This window comes from Tamandua tetradactyla, chromosome 17 (genome assembly GCF_023851605.1).
Source record: "Tamandua tetradactyla isolate mTamTet1 chromosome 17, mTamTet1.pri, whole genome shotgun sequence".
Classification (NCBI taxonomy): domain Eukaryota; kingdom Metazoa; phylum Chordata; class Mammalia; order Pilosa; family Myrmecophagidae; genus Tamandua; species Tamandua tetradactyla.
The window spans coordinates 8079121-8103232 of NC_135343.1; the positions used below are offsets into that span (position 1 = coordinate 8079121).

At 35.2% G+C, this 24112-nt stretch overlaps 1 protein-coding gene across 4 annotated transcripts in view; it reads right to left on the bottom strand.

Moving 5' to 3' along the window:
• HEATR5B (HEAT repeat containing 5B) overlaps positions 1-24112 on the bottom strand; it is a 208395-nt gene that overhangs the window by 124957 nt on the left and 59326 nt on the right. For all 4 annotated transcript variants that reach the window (XR_013164177.1, XM_077133986.1, XM_077133984.1 and 1 more), the window contains exons 8-19: positions 22636-22885; positions 20222-20377; positions 19320-19570; positions 17969-18080; positions 16653-16805; positions 15550-15649; positions 11186-11295; positions 10189-10352; positions 9056-9231; positions 6962-7067; positions 5145-5335; positions 763-922 (exon numbers count right to left, since the gene is read on the bottom strand). Coding sequence is in view for 3 of the 4 variants with exons in the window: in XM_077133986.1 (XP_076990101.1) it covers positions 763-922; positions 5145-5335; positions 6962-7067; positions 9056-9231; positions 10189-10352; positions 11186-11295; positions 15550-15649; positions 16653-16805; positions 17969-18080; positions 19320-19570; positions 20222-20377; positions 22636-22885 (1929 nt within the window). In the remaining variant the exon portion in view is untranslated. The remainder of the gene's footprint in view (positions 1-762; positions 923-5144; positions 5336-6961; positions 7068-9055; positions 9232-10188; positions 10353-11185; positions 11296-15549; positions 15650-16652; positions 16806-17968; positions 18081-19319; positions 19571-20221; positions 20378-22635; positions 22886-24112) is intronic.

The following is a 24112-nucleotide window of genomic DNA, read 5'->3' on the forward strand; positions in this document are numbered from 1 at the left end:
GAAAAAACTGGCAAATCTAAGTTTTCCAAAACTTCAGAAAAGAGTAAAAAGGCTTCATTAGCTGGGTGAGTGCCAAATCAAGAAAAGGGAACTTCAACAGCAGGAAAGCCACACTGAGCCCTTGCTGACCCCTCTCAAATGTTCTCCCAAGCTTGGCATGGAGCCAACCTGTGCTTTCATTGCAGGGTCTCAGTCCTGCTCCTCAGGGAGCAGAATAATCCCATGTGCATACCCAAGTGCACACTGGTCTGTGCCATTCTATCTGCTGGCAATCTGAGAGCTGAACCAACACATTTCTCTTTGGATCGCTCTCTTAGAACATGCCCTGCAGGCAGAAGCAGCTTGCAGACAACTAAATCAGTATAAGAAATAATCAACCACAGTGGCCTAAGGCAAAGAGTTACTGGTTTTAAGAAAATGGCGCTCCCTGCCAGAAAAACTGTTTCCTACAGAGAAGAGGGGGCATTCAGATCCTTAGGGGGATTTCTAAGGCCACTAGAGCATACCAGGAAAAAAGACATGCTCAGAAGGTACTAGAAAGGATCTTGTGTGTTCATCTCAGGCTGCACTTCAGGTTCATTGGTAGGAGGGCTAAACTCTAAAGGAAAGTACCAGCCAAAACAGCTGTTCTGAAATAGTGTGAAAGGTTTTTTGTTTTTTCTAACAACTTACCAGAATCATTACTGTTTTATATAACAAATAATAATAATTTTCCTCAAAATATTATTATTTAAAATTTCATAATTAACATTAATATTATACCTGGACTTCAGGGGACGTTCCATCTTGTGCTAGAGCCAATAAAATACTGACACTAGTTTTCAGGTGTTGTCCGGAGCCTATACCACCAACATAACGATGCAAACAGCCAAGAGCCAATGAATGCCCAGTTCTAGACACAACATCTCGAGCTGATTTCAACCTGAAAAAAAGATTTATACATCAAGGCTTGATTTTTCTATTTCTTTGAAGCTGTAACAAGTTTATGCATCACAAAGTAAAGAGGATTTACTATGGAAATCAGAGAAGATTAAAATCATTACTTCTTTCTACCCATTCTCCACTTCTAACATAATAGGGATTCAATTTAAAATAGAATATAATACACTGATTTTCTCTATTGTTTTTCTGTTTTCTTTTACTGACTTCTGCTTTTATCTTTATTTGCTTCTTTCTGCTTACCTCATGTTTAATTTATTTATTCTGACTAGATTCTTTTTTGGGGGGGTGCGTGGTCTGGGAAACGAACCCTCTGCCTAGATTCTTAAAGTGAAAGTTTAGATCATTGATTAGACCTTTTTCCTTTTCTAATATAAGCAAAAATCCTGGCTGTATTTTAGTATTTCTTACAGAGCTGGTCTCTGGTCACAAATTCTCTCAGTGACTTTTTGTCTGAAAATGTTTTAATTTCTCCCTCATTTTTGAAGGACAATTTTGCTGGATATAGGAGTCTTGGTTGGCAGTTTTTCTCTTTTAGTAATTTAAATATATCATCCCACTGTCTTCTAGCTTCCATGGTTTCTGCTGAGAAATCTACACATAGTCTTATTGGGTTTCCCTTGTATGTGATGGATTGTTTTTCTCTTGCTGCTTTCAAGATCCTCTCTTTCTCTTTGACCTCTGACATTCTAACTAGTAAGTGTCTTGGAGAACGCCTATTTGGGTCTAATCTCTTTGGGGTGCGCTGCACTTCTTGGATCTGTAATTTCAGGTCTTTCATAAGAGTTGGGAAATTTTCAGTGATAATTTCTTCCATTAGTTTTTCTCCTCCTTTTCCCTTCTCTTCTCCTTCTGGGACACCCACAACACGTATATTTGTGCGCTTCATAATGTCATTCAGTTCCCTGATCCCCTGTTCAAATTTTTCCATTCTTTTCCCTATAGTTTCTGTTTTTTTTTGGAATTCAGATGTTCCATCCTCCAAATCGCTAATTCTATCTTCTGTCTCTTTAAATCTATCATTGTAGGTATCCATTGTTTTTTCCAGCTTTTCTACTTTGTCCTTCACTCCCATAAGTTCTGTGATTTGTTTTTTCAGTTTTTCTATTTCTTCTTTTTGTTCAGCCCATGTCTTCTTCATGCCCTCCCTCAATTTATCGATTTGGTTTTTGAAGAGGTTTTCCATTTCTGTTCGTATATTCAGCATTAGTTGTCTCAGCTCCTGTATCTCATTTGAACTATTGGTTTGTTCCTTTGACTGGGCCATATCTTCAATTTTCCGAGCATGATCCATTATCTTCTGCTGGCGTCTGGGCATTTAATCAGATTTCCCTGGGTGTGGGACTCAGCAGGTTGAAAGATTTTTCTGTGAAATCTCTGGGTTCTGTTTTTCTTATCCTGCCCAGTAGGTGGTGCTCGTAGCGCTCGTCTATCTGCGGGTCCCACCAGTAAAAGATGCTGTGGCTCCTTTAACTTTGGAAAACTCTCGCTGTGGGGGGGGGTCGCCAGCCGAAGCGGCTTGGGGGAGTGCCAATCCGAATCTCCCAGCCAGCCCGGGAATCCGTGCATGGGGAGGGTCGCAGGCCTCCGCGGCTTGGGGGAGCGCCTGTCCAAATTTCTCAGCCGGCCTGGGGTGCCAAGCGTGGTGGGGGGGCGCCGGCCTCCGCGGCTTCAGGGAGTGCCTGTCCAAATTTCCCAGCCGGCCTGGGGCGCCAAGCGTGGCGGGGGGGCGCCGGCCGCCGCGGCTTGGGGGAGTGCCTATCCACCGTTCCCAGCCAGACCGGGAAGCCACGGTTTGGAAAGGACCCCGGTCGCCGGTCTCCACAGCTTGGGGGATCTCCAATCCAATTCTCCCAGCTGGTCCGGGGGGCCGCGCGTGGGAGGCGGGGCGCCAGCCACCGCGGCTTGAGGGGATCGCCTGTCCAATTCTCCCAGCCAGCCCAGGAAGGAGGGAGGGAGGGACTCCGGCCGATGCCGCCCCGGCCCGGGAAAGCTCGCGCCCCTTGGTGATCTCACCGCAGCGGGTTCTCCCAGCCAGTCAGCCATTCCAGAATGGGGTACGCTGTCTTCTTGGTCTCTGTCGTGGCTCCGGGAGCTGTTCTGTACCGTTTCTACTTCCCTAGTAGCTGTTCTGGAGGAGGAACTAAGACCCGTGCGTCTTACTAAGCCGCCATCTTCTCCGGAAGTCTCTGGCTATATTTTAATGTTTACTTAAACTAATAAATTTCATCATTTCATCCACAATCAACTAATAATTTAAAGAAGTTAAGAATATATGCAAACTGTGAATTCTAAAACATTAGAAAGCTACCCACATATTGTTACTTCTCAAAAGTAACATTATAGTAGGCTAAAAAGCAGTGATGAGTTCTCAGTGATAATCATCTATTCAATAAAGTAAATGATGGAAGATTTAAGTATATGCATTTCCCAGAGATCTCAAAGTGATTTTCAATTTGAATGGAAACAAATTTTACGCAGAGATTATTTTTTTCTGAACCGGGTCTTAAGCAATTAAAAGCTACTCCCCACTGACCTAGAACTGCTTATAGAAATGACTCCAAGTGAATTTGTCTTAATATTAAGAAAATATAAGATTTTAATGAGTAAATATAGCTGATATCTGTTTGTATGGGTGATTTGGGTTTTCATATTTAGATATTATATTGGCAAGAGATGATACTCAAGACAATCTGAAATGACAAGATTGTGAGAACTGAAGTCATTTATTTCTGAATACTCTTTATTTTTCAGAATACAACCAGACTCCATCAAATTTCAGATCACTGTAAGTTTAAATGTACTATTATTTTATAGAGCACTAAAAAAGATTTAAAATTGTCATTAATTATATATTGGTAAAGAATAAGATATATCCCAATTTCTGATATATTAAAATGTGAAAAAGAGTAAATTAAAATCTATATAATAATTGATTTCTGATTATAATAGAATTATTAAAAAAAAAGCTAATGAAACTAAGCTCTGAAAATACTTGTAAATCATTTGCAAGACAGGTATAAAATGAATGAAATGACTTTTGTGTTCCACCAGAGTACAAAAGAAATACTCCTGCAGGTATTGAAGATTCTTATAAATTAAAACCCCTTGTAACAAAAAAGGTACTATTCAAGAGCATTCTAAAGCAACATACACCCAATGTACCTATTATTAACAAAGTACAAACTGTTAACTGAATACCTAGGATTGATTCCATCTTTTTAAAAAATGTTTAGCAAAAAGTGACTGCAGAATCAATGACAAATACTTGGAAAAAGCAAAGCTAATCTACTGCTAAAAATAAAAGTAGCCACCTGCAGAAGTGTCTTGGAATATTTTAACTATTTTCTGGCTGTACCTATTGTCCTAAGTGATTCAAACAACATACTGGAGCATTATCCTACAGCCAGCCAAATTGTTATTAATTTATGAAAACAAGGATATGTAAGATTTCAGAAAATACCTTTTCTTCAAAATTACTACTTCACAACTGCTGCTTGCTACTCTTTCTCTCTCATTAATGATAATGCTGTAGTTTGGTATAATGACTACTCAAAGTATACTCTATTTAAGGATGATAATTAACAAAATTTAAGTGCCAGTTCTTGAAAACTCTTGATTTACAACTTCTTCACTGGACAGTCACTAACATTTGCATTTTATTATGTTCATCATACTTAACTTGGATCTCTATGATCACTCTTTAATTAATATGCAAAAAAATACTTAAAACCTAATGTTTAACTTTATCCTATCCTAGGGATAATTTAAGAAATGATGAACTTGGTGGCAGTTAGAAAATGAATGACTTATTACAAAAGTGAAAGAAGAATTTTGGAGGTGGCAGGATGGAGTGAAGAGGGAAAATATGGGGAAATTTGTAGGACTTCACAGTATTCCTTAAATGAGCAAACCTAGGTGAGAGAATTCCCTATCAATATTCTTCTCAATTCCATTATATAACGTTCAGGAGGTGGATTAGAAATTTTCTTCACATTGAAAATATCTAATATATGAAAACTTTCCCAGTCACTAGACCACTAGGATTTAATACACTACTGAAATAAAAATTGAGATCACTTTGAAAGAACTGTCATTTGCTAGACCTTGTGAAAAACTTATGATTCAGTTAATAATTACTGATTACTTATGAGATATCTTTGCCTATATGAGAAAATTACTTGTTGGGAAAGAAACCTACTTACTTGTCAAAGCTATATTGGGCCATTCTGGCAATAAAAGTTGCTTCTCCAACAACCTGGGCCATTCTTCCAAGAGCTTCCCCTGCCGCACATCGTAAGATAGGGTTTGGGTTGTCAAGCGCGCCCATAACCAATGTCAGAGCAGATTTACGAACTTCCTCAGGTCCTAAAGTACTTTTGTTTTCAGCTAAGCCCTGCATTTATTTTTTTAAAAATGACAATTCATAGTATACATTAAATAAAAGGAAAAAGTGGGATGCAATCTTTGTAAATATGCATATATCTTCATATATTATTTTTTTCAACGTACCTTCACATGCATTTAATAAGCCTAGAATTAATATTCGTTAAATTGACACCAATCACTTTGGTAAACATGAGTTTAGTACATGATACATAACATAATCATAGCTCAATTTGTCCTAAAGTTAACAGTCTCCTAGGAGTACCTATCCAAAGACTAATACTGAAAACTTGCTTTCATACACAAAACTTTATTATTAAAACCATAATTTAATTGATTTAAATGTATAACTGTAACAAGCCTAAATGTGAAACTTTGACTTGCTTATAGAAAAATTCCATAAAAGACAACTGTGTTAAATAAGTAGATCTAACATGTATCTAAAGGCTAAATGAGGCGAGAACAATTAGTAATTAAATGTTGACATAGTATGTTCATAATATCAAACATTACTATCCTTGGTCTAGCTACCGTTACCCCTGGAACTTAATTTACATACTGGAGACCAAAAATCCAAGACATATCTATGAAGAAAACAGTAATCAGTACATTATAGTTGATTCACTATTCTCCAAAATACTCTCCTCCCATGATCACCTCGCCCCTATTTTTAACACTTAGACAATTAGGTGATGATATCTAAATATGGCATATACTAATGGTTATGTAAATGGTATAGGCCTATATTTCTATAATCAATGTCCTGTATCGCATCTCTTTTCCCCAATGTTTGGTAAGCATAACTTAAGACATGCTTATTTAAACACCTGTATTTATTGCCATTTTATTTCTAAACATTAATAATACCTTATAATAATACAATGCTGAAAAATTTTAAAGTTATCAAATATGTCATGAGAGGCAACAAAGTACTGTACAAATATTTATTACTCTACTTCACTAAAGTAGAAACTGAGGCTCAAGAAATGCTAATGGAATTATACTAGACACAGACCTAGTGAACAGTGAAACCAGAACACAAACTCCAAATGCAATATTTTCAACTATAAAGCACAGCCTCTTGTGATTTATGGTCTAAACCACAAATCAAACTTATATCTAATTAGTCTTCAGTAGCATATCGAATTTTATCAATCAGACATCTTTGACAACGCCGAAGAACTATCTAGCACTTGTAAAATCTGAAGGGTCAAATCTTAATAACACTGTAAAATTACTAAAATATAAAATACATATTTAATTTACAAAGATCCTAATAAAAAGTTTCTAGTAATTTAATGAAGCTAATATGAAAACAGTTATCAAGTGACATTCATATAAATTTAAGAATAGTCTATATATGCTTGCTTATTAATGCATTAATTAAAATCCTATTCCATGATGCAAATGTTCTAAGGAATGATCATGATGATGAATATAAAACTATGTGTTGATACTGTGAATTACTGACTATATATGTAGAATGGAATGATCATATGGTAAGAATGTTTGTATTTGTATGTTGGTATATTTAATAAATAAAACAAATTTTAAAAAAAGATCATTGCAATAAATTGAGCTTGTTGCTAAAAAAATCCTATTTCAAAATGTTTCTTGCATTTCAAAGGAAATATACCTTTAGTGCACTAAGAACAGCAGTAAATATATTAAGTTGTACGGCCTGCTGACGGACACCTTTGGCTTGTTTAACACATTCAGCAAAGTGATCCAACATTTGCAATCTAAAATAATAGAATAAAGATCACATTAATGATAATTCTTCAAAAATGGCTCAAAAAAACAGAGATAAGAAGAGGACAAGCCAATTATTTAGTAAATAATGCCCCACACTGTCTCTTTTCTATTTCAGTCCTAGAACTGTTCTAGATAAGATCTCCTTCTACTGAATCAATATTTGGGTCTATGATTTTTAATTACAACAAAACAAGAGAACAAAAATTCAGTTTCATTCAGCAAAATAAGGTCATAACGGCCATGGTTGTCAACATTAAGAACAGCATCCAGCAAAGTGCCTGGCAAATAATAGGTGCTCAAGATTTCCTGAATGCAACAAGTCTTAATCATCTGTGTGAAAGATTTCTAAGTTGGGAATAAAAACTGTGGCATAATTTTTTTTTTTAAATACTCATACACAGAAGAAAATAGTACCTCACGGGTTATCCTTGGAAGCTAAATGAGAGATTTTTAAAAAGGTTTAGGTTTGGCAAAAAGTTTTATGTGCAAAAAAACCCAAGAAAGGCAGCTTACATATTATCTCAAATTTAAAAAAAACTGAGACAGCGTAACAGCAACAACAAACAATTATGGCCTTTTAGATCCTTCTGATAAGAGAGAGGGAGATCATTTCAGATTCTTTTAAAAGAGAAAAGGGGTGCGCAAAGGAATCCAGGGAAGTTGGGTTTAGCAGTAAGATAATTGTGACCTAAAGTACAAAACTAAAATCTCTCTAAGGTCTTTATGAGGACTTACACTTAAGCGATAACAGGCCATAAGCCAAAAATCACCTGGGAACTAATAATCTAGCCTCAGCATTGAAAGCCAGTTAGAATTACTTGGGGCTAAAGTTGACTACTTTTCCCCCTGCTGTGACACAGACCCACAGCTGCTATGGGTGAAAGAGCACAGCATTACTTACTGCTAAAACAAGTGCACACGTAAGAGGACACCCATGGTCTCCAAGACCACCATTAAGCATCATTTGCTTAGACCCAAGCTCAAATATATATCTATGTTTAAAATATCCTTTCTTTTTTTTACCTTATTATAAAATATTTACTGCAAAAAATTAAAAAATAGTAAGAAAGAGTTACTTAAGTAGAAATAACCACCATTACCCTCTAGCATGTTTTCTTTCAGGACCACTTAGGCCCAGACAGCCCTAGATTTAAAATTAAAACAAGAACATTAAAGCAGTGTTTTTTTTTTTTTTTAGCTTTTTTTCACTTTTACTGTTCTTTAACATTTATGTGGCGAACTAATGTTGTTAATGAAATCTGGGTAGAGTAAAATTTAATATTTATCTTTTTTCATTTAAATTAAAAAGCAACTAATCATGTGGCCTACAAATTTAAAGAGGTTATCTTTTATGTATACATACAACAGTGTTTTTAAGACATATCTTGTAATATACTTTTAGTTATCTGTGAAATTCTTGCACTAATTCGTCTTTGTTGAATTACTGTTTAGGAAAATCATCATAAATATGAAAAATGCCTACTAAAATTAGGCAAACTGTCTATGGGCATATAGCAAACAAAAATCTCCCCCATGAGAAAAAGAACTGATTACCTTCATTTCTCAGGTTCCAGACATGAACCATCTGACAGACAAAGGCTATCAGGAAGTAGATGTCTCACCCATTTATTTCTTCAGTAACAAAAACACAAACCTAAGCAAATTGATACCTAATTCAAAAACCTACTTACGAATCATTAAATAAATTATTATAATTAAAATTTTGTTGTGTATGACAAAGCCGACAACGCAATGGATACCAGGGGATGCTTGTACAGAGAGCCAAATCAGATTTCAAATCATGTGGAATGTTCATGCAATTTATTTTATTACTTATATATCACTTAAATTATTAAATTCATGAGACTTTTGTTTAAGTAATAATTCACTTTATTACAAAGTTAACTGGTATGGGAAAATCAGTTTGAATGTAATTTATATTTAACTGAAATTACCTCATTGACTATATACTAACCGGTGTTTATATGAAACATGAGGAAATACTACACCAAAAAGAGCCACGGAGGCATCAATGACTGAGACTCCAAGAGGAAGAGGACCAGGCACAGCTTCTCCAGCAGGTATTCGCAAATAGATGGAGGACGGATCATGTTCCAGGGCTCCACTTCCAGAGGCACTGTTTGGCTGGAGCTGCAAAAGAACAACTGAAAAATCACTCAAAGTTCTTATTAGGAAATTTATTCAGTATTAGGCATGAAGAATAGAGTACAGGAAGAAGGAGAAAAAGCAAAACAAAAAGGAAATGACTGGATCTAAAATTATTAAAATATTTATTTTAATCAAATTCAAATATAATCTGGCCATTTAAAACAAAGTCATCAGTAACAGCTTACACAATCTTAATAAAAAACTTGTTCATTCTGAAACCACACATTTTACACTACCCACCTTAAATAAAATATCTGGAGTAACAAACCCAAAAACCCAAAAAATTTCTTTAAAAGAGGACTTTAGGGCAGGCAATGGTGGCTCAGTGGCAGAGTTCTCACAGGCCATGCTGGAGACCCGGGTTCATTTCCCGGTGCCTGCCCACGTAAAAAAAAAAAAGAAAAGAGGACTTGAGTCACTTCTATAAAAAAATATATATAAGAGATAAGAGGGCGGGCCACAGTGGCTCAGCAGGCAGAGTTCTCGCCTGCCATGCCCCAGAGAACTGGGTTTGATTCTTGGTACCCACCTATGCAAAAAAAAAAAAAAGATAAGACATAACATATTCAGTAGACAAAAAAATTCAAAATGCGTCAATCCACTAACTCCCATGGCTCTCCAACCTGTCAGAAAACAAACTAAATCAAAACAAAACAACAGTAACCAAAAAGCCAGATTAAGAATGATCTTTGAAAAAAAAAGAATGATCTTTGCATAGCCACATAGGATGTATAAACACAAAGAAAACTGAATAAAAACAAGTCATCAAATTCTAATTATTGCATTTATCTTTTTATCACTATTAATCTACCACCAGGAAGCAATCTTTAAGTGTGTAAGAAAGCTAAATGAAATTAAGTGTTCGTCTACAATGTTTTTGACGGCAGTAAGAATGTTTTAGATTAAGCCAATACTTCCTTTCCCTGTATGGTTAACTACCTGATCTTCAATCGATTTATGATCAGTTTCTTGCAGCCAGGAACCAAGAAGAACACTATCATCGTAATGGCAGAGGGACCTGAGGAGGGATGTCGTTGTGTTGGCAGAGTTGTCAGTCAGAGTGAATTCTGCTACCAGTTCTCTAAGAAGTGCATTGAAAGATCCTAAAAAATAAAACGTTGGTCAGGTTTAAAAGAATAATGTTAATGAAAATTACAGTCATTACCCATGAAAAATAATAACGTGTTCAGCAGGAATAAAATAAGTCTCTTGTCTCTTTAAAAAAAACTATCTAAAATATTTAATGCTGGTTTTAATATACAATAATAAAACTTCCTTTTTTATTATAGTATTCAGTATTTTAGCTCAAGTTATTTAAAGTAACCATAAAAATACAAACAGGAAAGATTCTTTATTGTATTAAATGTAGCCAAAAAATACAAACAGGAAAGATTCTTTATTGAATTAAATGTGACATTATTATTACTTTGTATTAATTGTTCAATTATAACTGAATACAAATTAATGGTTTATTATATTTTAACATTTCACACAATACTTGATTTCTGCAAAGTACATTACTTTTCCACCTCTGGATTCCTAAATTACTGGTTGCACTACAATATGCATTGTACAAGTTCAGGACTTTGAAGATAAACCAGGTGGGTTTGCATCCAAGCTCTGCCACATACCAGCTCTATAATTTGTTACTTTACCTCTCTGTACCCAAAATTCTTTATTTATAAAACAGAGGTAATTGTCTCATAGGCTTGTGGTAATCCTAGTCAAAGAAGCGAATACACGTGAGTCCTAGAACACTGCCTAGAACACAGTATGTGGTCAATGTGGTAAATACCATATACGCAGAAAAATAAAATGGTTGCCTTCCGCTGAAAACTGAGCCAGTGGGGAAGCTTTCACCAGAAGTCTGTAACACTGTAAAGAATTGGAAAGAAATATTGAAAACTTTTTTATCAGATACTGAATATTTTATTACCTTCATAAGTTTTTGGTGGTAACAAAGCCAAGATATCATAAAGTCTTAAACGGACCATTGCAGCACTAGCTTTCAGATGAGCTCCATGGGCTTTAATTACAGATGGAATGCTAAAATATCAAAAGAATAGTTGGTATCAACTTACTAGAAAGTGCATTATTTATAAAATTTTTTCAGCAATGAATCAATTACTTTAAGGGTACACTGACAAGTATCACATTTTCATTTTACTTTATTTTGTGACCTTTACCTTTAGTAACACAAACATTTTAAACTATGACTGTATTTCCATACCCCTATAGTCAACTGATTTTTGAAAAGGACGCCAAGATCATTCAATGGGACAAGAACAGTCTTTTCAACAAATGTACAGGGTTCCTATCTGGAATGACAGAAATGTTTTGGGAACGGATGGTGATGATGGTAGCACAATATTATGAACAGCAATATGAATATTATTAACAGCACTGAAACACATGTGAATATGATTAAAAGAGGGAATGTTAAGACTGTATATATGGTATATAGAGTATAAAAATTAAAAAAAAATCTATGAATCTACACTACACAAATGAAATAGTGAACCCTAAACTCAACCATGGATTTTAAACAATAGCACAATTATAAAAATGTGCCGTCATCAGTTGTAATAAATGTTTCACTACCAATGCAAGGTGTTGGTAGAAGGGTGGTATTTGGGATGAGACTGTAACACAGAACTGTAAGTAAAGCCCCCAATCTCTGGAGGCTGGGACCCCACCCCCACTGGTATGGTAGGCTCAGTTTGGAGAAAATTTCCCATGGGAAAAAGAAGCCCTTACTACTAGAAGTAAGGAAAGGCAGTTCAACCTAGCTCTAACCACAGTTTTAACTAACAAATCTGGACTGCTAAATATAAACTCCAAGTACAGACAAAGCCAGAGGAAGCAGGAGAGTAACCCTGGCAGAGAGGAGGTGGGGCTAAGGAAGAAAAAAAAATGGAGGCAGCTGAGCTCAGAATACTGGAAAAGGTCTGTGCATACAAGAGCCAGGTACCAACTCTGGCTCATGATTTGCGAACCTTGGGGATTGGGGAATGGCTCTAAAGAGGAATTTTATCTTATTTTTTATTTCTCTCTACTTTTTTTTTTCTTTTCTTTGTTTTTTCCTTTTCCAAAGTATTCTGAATAGCTCATTAAAGAAAGCCTCAGGAATTTTCAATTGTCAGTTCTGACTCAGACAAGGGTGGAGTTAAGAAAGGTCTGAGAGACAAAGTAATAAATCAAGTGAAGGAGATGATTCCCTAAAAGGTTTATCTTCCCCAAGAACAGGTGGGCTGGGCCCAGCTCAAGTGGCTGTCCTCCTTAAGAGCATTCAGACCCCAGGTGCTGGGTTCCAGAAACAGCTTGAACTTGCCTTCCCCTCAGCCTCCGTCTCAACCACACCCTCGGCAAGCTAAGAATTAAAGGCTCCACACTTTATACCAGTGGGGAGCTGTGGGTTGATAAGCACCATCTGACAGAGGGAATAGGAAATGCACAGATTCTAGAAGCTCCACAGGAAAGTGAGACAACCTGCTGGGTCTCACCCTCAGGGAAACTTGATACTGAGGACACTCTCTTGAGACCTGGGCCTGCCTTGTCTGGGAGAATCTGATGGGGCTGATCATCTCTGGGGAGACCCTCCTCAAAAAAGGCAGAGCAAGAACCATAAAAACAAGAGCTAAAAAATTCTGACCCGTTAAACGAAACTATGTGAGAAGTCTAGAAGAGTTGAACTGAATGCCAAAGACCAGATAGAGAACAAAGCAGACCAACCAGAAAACCCTAGGTAAAAGAGTTAAAATGACCTCCAGAATAAACTAAGCAAGGAAATCAGATGCCTACGCGTCGGCAAAAATTTGAGTCATACTAAGAAAAACTGCCCTTCCTCCTATGTGACACATGACTCTGAGGGGTGCAAATCTCTCTGGTAAAGTGGGACCTGACTCCCAGGGATGCACCTGGCCCTGGCATCATGGGCTTGAGAAAGACTTCCTGATCAAAAGTGGGGAGAGAAATAAAACAAAGTAAAGTTTCTGTGGTTGGGAGATTTCGAACAGAGTTGAAAGGTTATTCTGGAGGTTGTTCTTATGCATTATAGAAATATCCCTTTTCAGTTTTTGGTATATTGGAATAGCTAGAGGGAACCCACTGAATTATAATAGCCCTGATTCTTGAAGATGACTGTATAATTACATAGCTTTTACGGTGCGGCCATGTAACTGTGAAACCTTGTGACTGACACTCCCTTTATCCAGTGTATGTACATATAAGAAAATAAAGACAAAAATAAATAAAAATAAATAATGGGGGGTATCAAGTAAGTGTTGCAAAGATGCAGAAAATCAGAACCTCCATACATTGCTCATGGGAATGTAAAAATGGTTTGGCAGTTTCTGAAACAATTAACATACTTTATGACCCCACTCCTAAGCGTATGACCAAGAGAAATGAACTCACATATCCACACAAAAATTTGTAGCATTATTCCCAATAGGCAAAAAGTGGAAACAACCCAAATGTCCATCAACCAATCAGTAGATAAACCAAATGTGGTATATCCATACAATGGAATATTATTCAGCCACAAAAAGGAATGCTACATGTTATAAACCTTGAAAACCTTATCCTAAGGAAAAGAAGCCAGTCATAAAAGACTATGATTCCCATTCGTATGGAAGTTCAGAATAAAAAAAATCTATAGAAACAGTGCCCCTTTGGGACTGCATGAAAAAAAATCTATAGAAACAGAAAATAAATTAGTTGTTGCTCAGTGCAGGGTCGGTAGAAGGGGTGTAGAGAGGGCGATAAAGAATACAAGGTTTGTTTTTTCATTCTTAAACTTTAAATTTTGAAATAATTTCAAACTTACAGGATAATTGCAAAATAATACAAAAAACCATACAGAAAACTCCGACATAATCCTACCCAAATAGTCAGGTCCACAAACGTTTTTTTTTTTTTTAAATTAGACATGTTTGCTTTAATTGTGGCTAAAACTGGTGTCTTGTTTTGCCAAGGCTGCTATGACAAAATACCACACAATGTGTTGAGTTAAACAATGGGAATTAATTGTTTCATGGTTTTGGAGGCCAGAAGTCCAAAATTAAGGTCTTTGTAGGCCCTGCTTTCCCCAGGCCCATAGCATTCTGGTGCTGTAATACGTGGGTTCCTTAGCTTGCATCTCTGTCTCTGTCATATGGTTTCTCTTTCTGGCTTCTACTTCTGCTCAGTCACCTGCATCTCTGTTTAGATTTCTTCTCTTTATAAAGATATCAGTCATATGAATTAAGGCCCACCCTGATTCAATTTGGCCTCATCTAAACAGGGACCTTCGAAGATCCTATTCACAAATAAGTCTAACTAATAATAACATCTTTAAATGTTCTTTTTATAATGGGTTCACACCCATGGGAATGCAGTTTAATACTTGAACAGCCTTTTGAGATCCATGAACTTTTAACATTGTGCTGTATTTGCTGCATCTTACTTTCTATTTGCCTGCCTGTCTATCTATTTAGATATTTTCTAAGCATTTGAGATGTATAAATCATGCTTGCAATATATTTATCATGCTTCTTGAACATTTAATACTACCATGTATATTTCCTAAGAACAAAGATTCATGTATGTAACCACCTTAAGTACAATATTCAAAGAAATTTTATACTGACATAAAGCTTCCACTCTAAACTCCAATGTTTTCACGTCTCAATAATATCCTTCCGGGTCTTTTTTCCTCCATTATTAGATCCAATTTCACTACTGTGTACTGCACTTAGGGGATTTCTTTCTTTCTTTTTTAAATATTTTTATTGATAAGACAACATCTAAACATACAAATATTCTTAACATACAAACATTCCATACATGGTGTACAATCAATGGCTCACAATATCATCACATAGTTGAGTATTCATCACCATGATCATTTTTTGGAACATCTGCATCACTCCAGAAAAAGAAATAAAAAAGAAAAAATTCATACATACCATACCCTTACCCCTCCCTCTCAATGACCACTAGTACTTCAATCTACTTAGGGGATTTCTTTTTGAGGAGATGAAAATATTCTAAAATTGACTGTGGTGATGACTGCACATATCTGTGAATATACTAAAAACTACTGAACTGTACAATTTAAACTGGTGAACTGTATGGTATGTGAATTATATCTCAATAAAGGTGTTAAAAATCCAAGTGTATATCAATCCACATAAATATTATAATTTTTAAGTCCTTTTACAAAAATATAGTTTCCTATATACATTCTAGAGTGAAGTACAAACCATGACAGAATTATATATAAAATAGGATGTTAATGTTTCATAATTGAATACTTACTGTGACATCATAGTCATGGCACATTCAATAGGGGTCATCAATTTTCTAATCACATCCTCAGTCAGGAGCTCAGGACAATGTGCAACAAAACTTCTCATTGCTAGATAAAAATTTTAAAAGGACAGATTTGGAGATTTTGTGAGAATAAATTTATAAAATTATATAAAGATAATGGTACCTATAGTACCCATTTATAATAAAATACAAGGATCTGAAACCAGATCAAACAAAAAGAGGAAACAATTGCAACTATAGTGAAAATCATTACAAAAGGCTAAAAGAAAGGCAGATAAGCAGAAATGGAAGGATGGGAGATACGTGTTAGGGAGATTTCTGAGAGGGGGAATTCAGAGGACTATAACCCCAAATAAATTCAGATGACTATAAAAAAAGCAACTTGAAGACAGAACCAAAAGTGGACAAAAGGTCCAAGGAATGAATATCTTTACTGGCTCTTTAACAAGAGAGCTAGGACTAAAACAGCTCTTAGCTATGTGGGAGCAAAACTGACATCGTGACCTGCTGCCCTTATGAGGGTTTCCCCACAGTCTCGAGAAAGTTCTCCTAGATAAATTAAAGAACAGGGTCGCCCAGAGTAACTCTAGTCGCCCAAAGAAACAAAGCTGACTCCCTAACAAAAACAACTTCATCCATCATTTTTGTTATGCTAATGTTCGGGAAAAGTTTAAACCTTCGTATATATGATAATGAGAAAACAGCAATTCTTCCACTATGAAAAGAGGAACTGCAAATAACTTTGATAATCCTGAGTCTCTTTTTCCTTTAAATACCTGCTAGGGGTTTTTACTTGATAAACCAGGCCTCTCTAACAGGTGGACAGGTAGGCTGTAATAGGTATAACTAAGAAGCCTGGATTCTAGCTCCTATTCTACCATCAACTCTAATCAGCTTCTCAAAACCTCAGCTTTGTTTTTTTAATTCAAAATGAGTAAACTGGATTACATTATTTATAAAGTTTCTTTCCAAATCTAAAGATCTATGAATTTATCATTAAAGTAAAATTTTGAAATAATTTTCCTTCACTTTATAAATATTTTATTAATACAATAATATTCTGAAAGTGCAATCCCTTCAGTTCTTACCACACAAAGCTCCAGCACGACCTTCCAGTGTTACCTGCCAGGTAAAAGAATCTCCTCTGGCCTTCTCAGCCTCCAATTCCTTTAAAGAACGAGGGAAAACATTTCGCCACAATAACAACATCTTGGGCAGGTGGTAACGAACAACAGAGGGTCCTAAGCAAGAGAATAATAACACAGAACCATATATGTGTAACATGCATTACAAACAAAAGTTAGAAAAAAAAAGTTTTACACAAGCCTACACTATCACTGTCATTTCACACTATCTGTATCTATAAAGTTAACATAATGTCCAAAGTGTTTATTTACTATGTAAAATATATATCTAATAGAACATAATAAAATTAACTTAAAAATGTATCAATATTTTTAGCATTCAAATAGAAAATAAACAAAAAATGTTTTTTCAAATACCCAACTATTTTTAGAATGGTGGATTACGTAGTCTCAGTGATAAAATATATCTGGGGCACACTACGAAAAGTTTTTCTATAAACGTATATGTCTATATGTATATGTGTAAATATACACCCCCCCCTTTCATATACTACTCCATTTTTGGGGTAATTTATATGTTTAACTTAATTTTTTATAGGACAAGTATATTCAGAACTAGGAACGCATATTTATATAGCTAAGGAATGTATTTAACATACCACTTAACATACTGAACATAAACTGCTGGAAAAGAGTCACCACTTACATTTTCTTTAGGAAAGAAAACAAGGTCAGAGTATAATTTCCAAAAGGTAGATGCTTAAAATGGTAAGACACTTTATAATGCACACACACATGCTTTTTGCAGTGGAAGCTAAATATGTGGACTAAAAAGTAGATAAAGCTCATCAGAATGATTATTATATATTTCTGTCCTATGCACAATGCTAAATCTGACCTGCATCCCAGATTTGGCACACTATTTAGGAAAGTGATGCAAATAAGAGTAATCCCCCAAAAAAGCAACACCAACAATGTCATTTAAACTTGACTTTATCACCCCAGTAAAATCACATATTTGCATACTTTGAAGATAGACTCCCTCCCCATCCCTCCCCCCATACTCTCATCTCTAATTAGCTAATCAGGTAGACAATGGCTATTCTTATGTTAAAGATAAAAATTTGCAACTTTGTAATTAAATGTACTTCAACAGAAATTATCAAAAAGATAAATTTACTACCAAATGATGGAAAAACATTTTTACCATTTTACAACCTCAAAGTCTTGAATGTGAAGCTTAATAAATGTTAAATGGAATTTGTTTTATAGTCAACTGACAGCAAATAAGACAACATCCTCCTCAAACATTATTATACCTAAAGTCATAAGGGCTCCAAGTAAAAGCCATCCAGCTTGGGTGCGCTGTAAAGAGAGCCTGCTATTTTGGGCAGCAGTTCGTAAAAGATCTTCAGCAATACTCACTACCATCTGCGAGAGAAGTTTAAAATTGGAGTTTATTTAAAGTTAAGTAGACAAATAGGAAAATAACATGCTTTACTTAAACAGTTGTCCTTTTTTTAATATGTACTCAAAGAGGCAACATCAAGAGAGATCCCAATCCCAATGATAACTCTGGACGAGACTCAGAACAGCGTAGCGGTTATGAGCGGGCTCTAGAATCAGACTGCTCAGCCATTTACTAGCTTTTTGAACTGGGGCAAATTAACCTCTCTACTTCAGTTTCCTCATTTGTAAAACAGAATAATAGGAGAGCCAACCTCATACGATTGCTACAAGGGCAAAATGAACTAATACACACTAAGCACTCAGACCAATGCTAACTGATGCAACCACTTATAAATGTATTATTATTGATACTATTATACTATATTCAAAATGATTTGCTGAATTCCTACTATGCATATGCCATTAAGCTAAGCTATGGAGCTTGCAGTCTAAGACAGAAGACAAAGGAAAATTGCATGGCCCAGGGAGGTGGAAGCCTAGAATCAAGTGGTAGCTATGGAACTCAAGGCAATGAATGGACTTAGGTCTGGTATAGCAGAAATAGAGGAAATTTAAAAATCTGGCTCCAATGTGCCTATGTAAAGTTGTAAATAATATTTAGGTAAACACTTTGGTTCTCGAAAAGAAAACTATGATAGCAATATAAAGTACAGTATCTTTATTTCCTCAATTACAAAAGAATACGGAAAAAGTTTAACTGTTTAAAACTGCTTTCAATTTTTATGTATTAAAATGGTAAATATGGCCCCTATCGAAACCATATTCTCCTAACATCTCTGAATTTTAACAGAGCGTTTTTATTTAAAGAAAAGCTCTGATTTTGAAATAAATATTACAAGGTGCTTTTTCCACTAAAATAAAATAAAAATTTAAATACCATATGCAGGAAAAAAACTATTATATATCAGAATTAAATATCAAATTTTAATTAGGGGGCGGGCCACGGTGGCTCAGTAGGCAAGAATGCTTGCCTGCCATGCCAGAGGACCCAGGTTCGATTCCCGATGCCTGCCCATGTGAAAAAAAAAAAAATTTTAATAAGGGTCTGTTACTACCATATTAGCAGAACACCATATTTTATAATTCCATAGTAAAACTGTTGTCATTTGTTCACTCAGTCCTACATTAAATTCAGTAGGTGCACCAATAAAGACTAAAGCTCATAAGATAGCAATTACCATTCTATGATCTCTGTCATACCTTTCCCTTAGCATGAGGAATACCCAAAGGACACTGATGAACTCCACCTAGCAAAGCAGCCATTGCAAAACTGTATCCACTAACAGCTTCAGGTGAAGTCTTCAAGTTGTTGAGCCGTTCTGCACACCTGTCTAGAAATGGTGTCAACTGGAAAGGTAATGCCACAGCCACACAGCGTAAACACCATGCCGCAGCAAGTCGAGCAGCCATACTTGGATGAAGAAGCACTGAAGTCACAGTTTCCAAAAGTCCTAAAAAAAAATTCCTTTTAAAGTCATACAATTTCAGGAACTTAAAGACAATGTATACAACACAATAATTAAAATCACAATCATATGGTTTCACATACAACTTCAGAACTTTCCCAAAAAACATATACATTATGCATAAACACTCTTAGAGTATTGTAATGGAGCATTTTATACAAAGAACATAGTACAATTACATTCAATCAATTATAAATATTAATGTAAAATTAAATGAAAATCATCAGCAAATCTTAGTTAATTATTAGAAACTATCATGACTTTCTGTCTCTCAAAACCTTATTTAATTCAATATTCACTATCAGAGTGAAGATTAACTTAATAAAACCCAATTTTTAGCATATGATCTAAATTGCTAATTATGATATCAAGAATTAAAAATCAATATGACTTTTTTTGTTGTTTTTGTATGTTGTATGGCAGGGTCACATTTCATTATTTTCCACGTGAGTATCCTGCTATTGTAGCACCATTTGTTGAATTTTTTTTGTTGTTTTTTTACATGGGCAGGCACCGGGAATCAAACCCGGGTCCTCTGGCATGGCAGGCAAGCATTCTTGCCTGCTGAGCCACCGTGGCCCCAATATGACTTTTAAAAACAGTGAAAATATTCCAGGCAGTGACTGAAAAGCATACCTATAGATGCTTCCTGAATAAGCGGAGAGGCAGTGGCATTTAGGCTCTGGACGAGGCTCCCGAGTTCCTGGAGCGCACAGACCATCACATGCTGGCTTGCTGCTATGTCTGCTGCTCCAGATTTGTTTTCACCACTAGTATCATTCACCACTGCTTCTGGAAACAGAAAATCATGCACTTGATGAGGGTGAATTAAATTGTGATATAATTTTTCTAGTCTACACAATTTCATGTTTTAAAATTATACAGTTGATGCCTAAGAGTTAAAAACACTATATCCAGATAAGTCCTGAAATGCAGAGAGGCCAGCCTCTCCAGAACATCAACTAGTTCTATCCCCCTATCCCATATTATCGAAAGACCCTTTCAACATGAAAAAGTTAGAATGAGTATAGCCCAAATACCCCTAAAGAGTGGGAGGAAGACCAAACATGATGGTAGAAGGTAGAGTTTAACAAATGAATATGAGTCTCCAGTATCTTAGAGCAGCTAGAAGTAAGAACCTAAAATTGAAACCCATACCAAACTCTGAAACCTTTCCTACCACTAACTGTTATGATGTGCTTTGAAATTTACTGCTTTTTGTATATATGCTATTTTTCATAAAAAAGAAAAACAAAGCAGAATGCACAGATGTAAGTGATCCCAATATAAAAAATATATACATATAGGTAGGAAAAAATATATAAATATAATCATACAGTATGTTAAAAAAAAACAACACTGCATCCAGTGAGTTTTCAAGTTATAAGAGTTTATCTTATAAGTGCCTATCTCGAAGATATTGCAATAATTAAAAGAACCAAAGCTCACCAAGAATTTAGCATAAAACTGAACTCTAGTACACATTCAATAAATGTTAGCAGCTATTAGTATTACTTTATTATTATTGTTATTTCAAGTGCTATAATATATTAGTAATATCACTGTCAAAACACTGACCAGGAAGTGGGAAGTGACTCTATTAAGGAAAGCAGCTTTAGAACTTGTTATAGGAATATTCTTTCAAGTTCCCACTGCTTTAGTACCTGAGCCCATTTTTTTTTTCACCCCAGTTCCAGTATAATTCAAATGTATTTAAAGGGGTTAACTAAAGGATATCTTGTCAAATTACTAATTGAGAATATATTTTGCCCATGAATCCCAGATATATCATCGTATTTATTTCTGCTTAAATAAAAAGCTAACTTATGACTGCAATATTAATAACCTTTAAATGAGAGCAAAATTTTCTAACTTTTTCTAACTTAATTCCTGACCAACAGGAATTAAGAGACTATAACCGAGAATGAAGAATACATGAGATTAATAGATTAAGGACCATAAGTTAATACCTCTTTCCTTCTTAGACATTTCTGGACTTGGAAATCCATGAACTTTATCTTTTGATTACTAAACTATAAGCTCCCTGAACACAGGTGCTGTCTGGTCACTATTTTCTTCCCACTACCTGGCACAGTACCTCTAGCACTTAAACATTTCCTCAATGAATCAATGTACAAATATTTTTCAAGTTGTGAACCTAGGATAGATTATTTTTAGCATATCTAAAGAACAATATCTCATTAAACACATGTTCACAATCCATAATGGTTTACTAAGTAAGGTATTATTAAAAGAAACGCTTACAACTAAACTATACAAATTATTTTATAAAATATGTCTTTGAACGTATATTACTAAGTATCTACTCATTGATTTATTATTCCTAAAGACCTTATTAAATAAGAGAATTTGCATCATTTAAATTAATGTAGATCTCCAACAGTGATAACACTAAACTGTTTTGTGGAATTTTATTTTGCCTTGCTCTAGTTTCTTAATTGTAGTATAAACTCCATAAAGTCAGGAACCATATCATTTAAATCCTGAAATTACTGCTTTGCAAATCATACATGCTCAATTACTATTTGTTAAACTATAAAATTATTAAATTGATACTTCTTAGAAAAAGATTTCTTTTAATTATGTATTACTGAGGCTTCATGGTATATCTTTCTATAAGGAACTAACGGCCATCAGCAATTGTTCCGCACTAAGTCTTGTTAATTTTAAGTATATTACGAAAAAAAACAACATGTGTTTATAAAATGACAGGCTTCAAGCAGAAAAAAAAATCACAACACATTCTTCTTTGAAGATAGCAACTCAATGTACTATTGTATATCAGGAGCTATAAAATCAGAAAAGGTATCATAAACAAAACATGCAACCAAATTATTTCAGTAATTATATGTTATTTTAATATCAGAGTATTTAATTAAATAGCTATTAAAACAGTCCAGAGAGATATGAACAAATCAAATTTACTAGTCACATAACAGTATTTATTTAGTATAATAATAAAGAACTAAATATGACTAAAGTAATCAATAATACATCTTCTTACCTACTGCTGGTACTGGTATTCTTACCTACTGCTTTCATTTGTTTTCCAATAGCTTGGCATATTTCTTTGGCAGCTGCGATTTGGGCTTTTTCCCCTAGCAAACTGCCCACAGTAGCTCTCAGGATAAAGGAGACACATCGTCTTGAGTATACAGCCTCTACATGTGTTTGGGTTGCCCGAGGATGGGAAACCAGATCAAGTACATGGGACAAGAATGTAGCAAAGCTACGCTCCAACCACTGACCACCCAATGTTGTTACAAAAACAACATACGCCTATAAATAGATTAAAATACAAATTCAGATAAATTTATGTAAGTACACTGAAATTACAGGTGAAGCAATTACAGAAATAATTTATGACAACATGCAAAATACATTATAGCTAAGATTAAAATAGAGAAAATTTTAAACTAGAGACCTTATTTAGTAATTCTAGTACAGAAATTACTACTAGAATTATCCGTGATTAAAAAATAGTTAATAAGAACACCATAAGTACATGGAATCTTGAATAGGGTTTGAGATTTTGTTGGTTTGTCTAGGTTAGTGTGATGCCCTGATATATCCCAGAGTAATTTGGACAATGAATAAAGAAGTACTTGCAAAGTCTCCTTTGGGGACTGGGGAGTCAGCTTCCCCATCTGGAGAAATTCTGATATTCTTACAAGAAGTGGGGACAACCAAATCAATAGGCCAAGCCCTGGATCTTGGGGTTCACCCCTATGAAACTCATTCCTGCAAAGGAAAGGCTATGCCTAATTAAAATTAAGCCTAAAAGTCACCCTCAGAGAACCTTTTTTGCTCAGATGTGGTCTCTCTCGCTAAGCTCACTTGGGAGGTGAATTCACTGCCCTTCCGTTTAAGTGGGACATGACTCCCAGGAGTGTAAATCTCCCTGGCAATGTGGGATAGAACTCCCAGGACGAGCCAGGACCCGGTATCAAGAGATTGAGAAAGGCTTCTTGACCAAAAAGAGTAAGAGAGAAATGAGACAAAACAAAGTTTCAGTGGCTGAGAGACTTCAAACAGAGTTGAGAATTCCTGGAGGTTATTCTTATGCATTATACAGATATCTCTTTTTTAGTTTATAGTATACTGGAGTGGCTGGAGGGAAGTACCTGAACCTGTTGCGCTGTGTTCCGGTGGCCTTGATTCTTTTTCTTTTTTATCAATTTTAATTTAAAAAAATATATAACAAAAAACGCAAATATTCGTAACTTATGGTTATTCTGTTCTACATATGTAATCAGTAATTCACAATATCATCACATAGTTGCATATTCATCATCATGATCATTCCTTAGAATCTTTGCATCAATTCAGAAAAAGAAATAAAAAGACAACAACAAAAAAATTCATACATACCATACCCCTTACCCCTCCCTTTCATTGATCACCAGCATTTCAATCTAAATTTATTTTAACATTTGTTTCCCCTATTATTTATTTTTATGACGTATGTTTTATTTGTCTGTTCGTAAAGTAGATAAAAGGAGCATC